General features: G+C 32.9%; 1 protein-coding gene across 1 annotated transcript; it reads right to left on the reverse strand.

The window, feature by feature from the left end:
• Nucleotides 1–1273: 1273 nt before the first annotated feature.
• LOC125113309 (olfactory receptor 5K3-like) lies at nucleotides 1274–2200 on the reverse strand. Its single transcript, XM_047755939.1, has one exon. The coding sequence runs from the start codon at nucleotides 2198–2200 to the stop codon at nucleotides 1274–1276; it is 927 nt and encodes a 308-aa protein (XP_047611895.1).
• Between the last annotated feature and the right edge of the window lie 2468 nt (nucleotides 2201–4668).

Here is a 4668-nt window from a genome sequence, read left to right on the forward strand (position 1 = left end):
ATGTATATGAAAAATCTAGCTTAGAAAGCAAAAAAGCCAAGAACAGGTTCTTAGGAAACAATTTTTTATTTCATATATTATAGATATAAGGATCAATAAATATTATTATTTAGATGTTTAAATTTTTACTATTTTTTTCTGCATCATTCATGCCTAATCAGAACATCCAGCTTTTAGGTAATGCTATGCATATATCAGTAGTTTATGTTACAGAGTTCCCATTGTGGCTCAGTTGTTAATGAACCCAACTGATGTGGGTTTGATCTCCGACCTCACTGATCGGATAAAGGATCTGGTGTTGCCGTGAGCTGTGTGGTAGGTCACAGATGTGGCTTGGATCCTGTGTTGCTGTTGCTGTGGCTTAGGCTGGCAACTGCAGTTCAGATGTGATCCCTAGGCTGGGAACATCCATATGCTGTATGCATGGCCCTAAAAAGCAAAAAAAAATTATGTTGGAGCTAGTTCAGGTGTGGTGGTACTCTTAAGAACAAGCAGGACAAATAATAATATCAGAGACAAAATGTTTTATTTAAGTGTATATTCAGGAATTACACTGTCATATATGATGATCAACCATTCAAACTACGTGAAAAAATAAAATCCATAGTGATGTCAATACAAGTAGCATCATCTTCAATACAGTTTTATAAACCACCAATCAATATAGAGACACTATAAATCAGAGAACTTGAGAGAAAATAAATTAATTCTAAAGAGGAAAATGTTCTGATTAAAAATATATATTTCTTTGATTTCATATTCAAAGAATCTCTTGAAAAAGTCAAAATTGAGAATCAAATTGAAATATACAGTTCACTTCCATCAGATGTTGTTGCTTAAGAGGGGACCAATGTTTGAGAATTTATGAAATGGGGGACTTTGTAAGATTATGCCTTAGGATTCCAGAAATTTGCAAAATGTATTAAGTGGAGGTAATCTTTATATGTAATGATTTAATTCCTAGAATATGTTGAAGTTGTTGAAAATTGCAACTTACTATACTCTGAAACATAGTAATGAAGTGTAACTAATTACACCCTGACACAATTGTGACCTCAAGGGTAATTTTTTAGCTCACTCCTCATGAAACCTAGTATCTTAGATTTTGAAATACCATTTACATTTGGTAAATTGATTGTTACATCATCGTGTTTTAGTAATTTAATGTTATATATGAAATATCCATTTTCTACATCCTCAGTGCACTTGATTTGGAAAAAAAGTTTAATCAGATTAAAATCAGTTATCCATATGGGATAATTGTTTCATAATGCTATGAAATCTTCATAATTTTTTTGGTAACATTTATTACTTCCTTATTTCTTAGGCTATAAATAAAAGGGTTTAATAAAGGAATCACAAGAGTATAAAAAATAGCAACAGGTATATCTTTATCTCCTTCATTCCTGGAATTTGGTCCAATGTACATGAAGAAAAGAGAACCATAGAATATGGAGACAGAGAGAAAGTGGGATGCACAAGTAGATAGGGCTTTGCCTCTGCCCTTGTTGGATCTCATTGTGAAAAATGTGAAAAGGATGAAAAGGTAAGAGATTATTACTATGGTAATAGTGAAGATTGTAACTGATGAACCAAAGATAAACACCATCAATTGATTGATAGAAGGGTCAACACAGGAGAGTCTGAATAATGGAATAAGATAACAAAAAAAGTGATTAATTTGATTAAACCTACAGAAAGCTAACCTAAGGAGAAACCCTGTATGAATCATGGGATGCATGTTTCCAGCTATATAGGCTCCTGTGGTCATTTGAAGGCAGAGTTTCTTGGACATCCTGGTGTGGTACTGCAGTGGGTTGCAGATGGCCACATAGTGATCATAGGCCATTGCTGCCAGGAGAAAGCAGTCTGCAGTTTCAGCAAGGCAGAGAAAATAAAATTGTGCCATGCATTCATAGAGGGAAATGATTCTGTCCTTAGAAAAGAAGTTCTGTAGCATCTTGGGGGTGATGGCACTGGAACAACAGGAATCCATCAGAGCGAGGTTGCCCAGAAAGATGTACATTGGTGTATGAAGACGAGGCTCAGTAAATATCAGTGCCACCAGGCCAAGGTTTCCCACCATGGTGATCAGGTAGATGGTAAGGAACACCAGAAACAGAATGGTCCTCAGCTCTGGGTGATTACTAAATCCTATGAGGATAAATTCAGTTGTCAAGGAGTGGTTATCCTCAGTCATATCCACATTCTCTGTTGACATGAGATCTGTGGAGGTAAAAGATTTGAAATTAGAGTATGTCTAAATTTTCCCTTCAGTTTTTCCTCTGTGAGGAGTGGAGCACTTTTTAAAGTTCCTCCAATTTCCTCTGGTATACAGGAACACACACCTATAGGGGAAATTCATTTCTGTGTAATATAAGTTTTTAAGGTCTTGGGTCTGAAACCCAGGATTCCCAAAAATATTTTGTTAATTCTAGGGATTATGCTTACAATAGAAAAACTTTTATTTATGAATTTATGAAAAAGACTCTACCTATCTAAGGTACCAATAATGATTCAGTATTCCAAAATAATGTGTGTCAATTTTTATATTATTGTACCTTAAGCTAAATATCAAATATTTTTATGTGTGTTTGTGTATATGTACATACATATACACACATTTTTTTAATTGAGCAACATTTTTATATATTCTTACAGGAGAGTGAATATTTTAATAATGTAAACATATGTTAAATTTATATCTTAGGAATTGCAAGGAAATCACTAAGGATGAAGAGTAGACTGTTAATCTTTAAAGAAAATTACTTTGGAATGCTAAGAAAATAAATACCCTTAGGTTATAACCTATTTGATTTCTTTTCCCAGTTTCATGCTAAATCTATTATTTTTTTGAGTGTGCCCAGATAACTAAATCCTTTCCTCCTTTATGTAAAGTATAGTTGTGATATAATGATACCTATTAACATTTCCTCAGGGCCCCAGACTACACCAATATCCATTTCTTCAAGTATCAAGAGTATCTTATATACCCAACACAATCTAGAATCACAGTGTACAATCTAACATTCCTTTTTTCATATGTGCATGCACAATTTCCTTTTTTATATTATTGATGGTTTTCTGTGACTTATCCTTCTTATAACGGATGTACAATCATATAGGGAAAAAGAAGCATGATTGATTCCAGTCATACTGCTAGTCCAGTAGCCTGGGATGAGTCAATTTGTTTTCAGTATCCCATCAATGATCCATAGTGAACTATTTGCTATCTGCAAATTGAGACAATTTTGAAGAAGAGCTTACAAAGAAAATTATTCAAGATTCATTGTTTAAAAAATCCATATATCTTTATTCTACCTGAATTAATATTTTTCTGCTTCCTAAAAAAAATTATGATAGATTTTCTTAAGTATGTCACAGTACAATAAAAGCTAATATATAAAAGTAAGACATGCTTTATAAATTATTTTCTATCACTTAAAAATAGACTCTTTTAAATTTTTATATGATTTGTGACAGAAATTTTGTTTTCTTTTGAAAGTCTATCTTCTTACTATAATTTATTGATCTACAAAACATTTTGAGTGTCTATGCACATAAATTTTATAGTGAAAATGTTTTACACCAATTTCAAAGTATAAGCACTGATGAAAAGTTTTATTTTTTGTTTTAAAATATTAAACTTATGCCACTTCATTATTCACCCAAAATAGAAATAACTTTCTATGTGCATACCTGAATTATATAAGACAATTATAGTCTGCTCTTACCTGTATATTTTGAAGTTCTACCTTTGAATCAGAGGTCAGCATGAATTGCAATAAATTTTTTCATCCTTGTTTCACATAGTCTTTGTTTTTGAGGATAACATAGCAAGCATGTTAATTAAATAGTTGAAGTAATCAGTAAAAAAAATATTAATTGTTAATATTAACAGTTAAATTAAACTAGAATATTCTTCTTACCCAGATTTCACTGAGAAGTGTTTTGAACACGTTATTTGGTTTATGGTGTTGACTATTAGAATTTCAGAATATAAACCTTGGTCTCTAAGCATTTGGTATGGAAAGAGTATGTCTGGGAAACTACTGGTAGGTCAGTGACAATAATTATTTTCCTTACAATGCAAATTTAAATTTACTGTCAGATGCTAAAGGGATTTCCTTATAATGACTTCAGTGTATTTCTATGGAGAGATTTGGTCACTAATATATACACTACCTGATGTTAATTAAAGATAACACGTGGGGAGTTATTTTTGTGTCCCAGGGAACTAAGAACTGGGCATAGTGTCTGTGAGGATGTGGGTTGAATCCCTGGCCTTGTTCAGTGGGTTAAGGATCTGGCGTTGCCTCAGGCTTCAGTGTAGGTCACAGACACAGCTCAGATCCAACATTGCTGTGGCTATGACCTAGGCTGGCAGCTGCATCTCTGATTTGACCCTTGGCTGGAAATTCCATAGGCTTCATATGTAGCCCTAAAAAGAAACAAAAAGATGGCCTGTGAAAAAAAATGTGCTTAAAGCTAAAGACGCTCATTAAAGACACTAAGGCAATTTGAAATCATCTTTCTGATTCTAATGTAATTGACCTCATTTTTACAATTCATTTCATTCTTTGTGTAAACTATAAAAGGAGTGGAAGAGTATTGCTAGCACCTCCTACTGGAGGAATTAATATGTTTATCAGATTAATATTGTTTATG

Source organism: Phacochoerus africanus, chromosome 1, assembly GCF_016906955.1.
Source record: "Phacochoerus africanus isolate WHEZ1 chromosome 1, ROS_Pafr_v1, whole genome shotgun sequence".
Lineage (NCBI taxonomy): Eukaryota > Metazoa > Chordata > Mammalia > Artiodactyla > Suidae > Phacochoerus > Phacochoerus africanus.

Coding starts and splice junctions, on each gene's coding strand:
- LOC125113309 (XM_047755939.1), bottom strand. CDS start 2,200: ATGACTGAGGATAACCACTCCTTGACAACTGAATTTATCCTCATAGGA.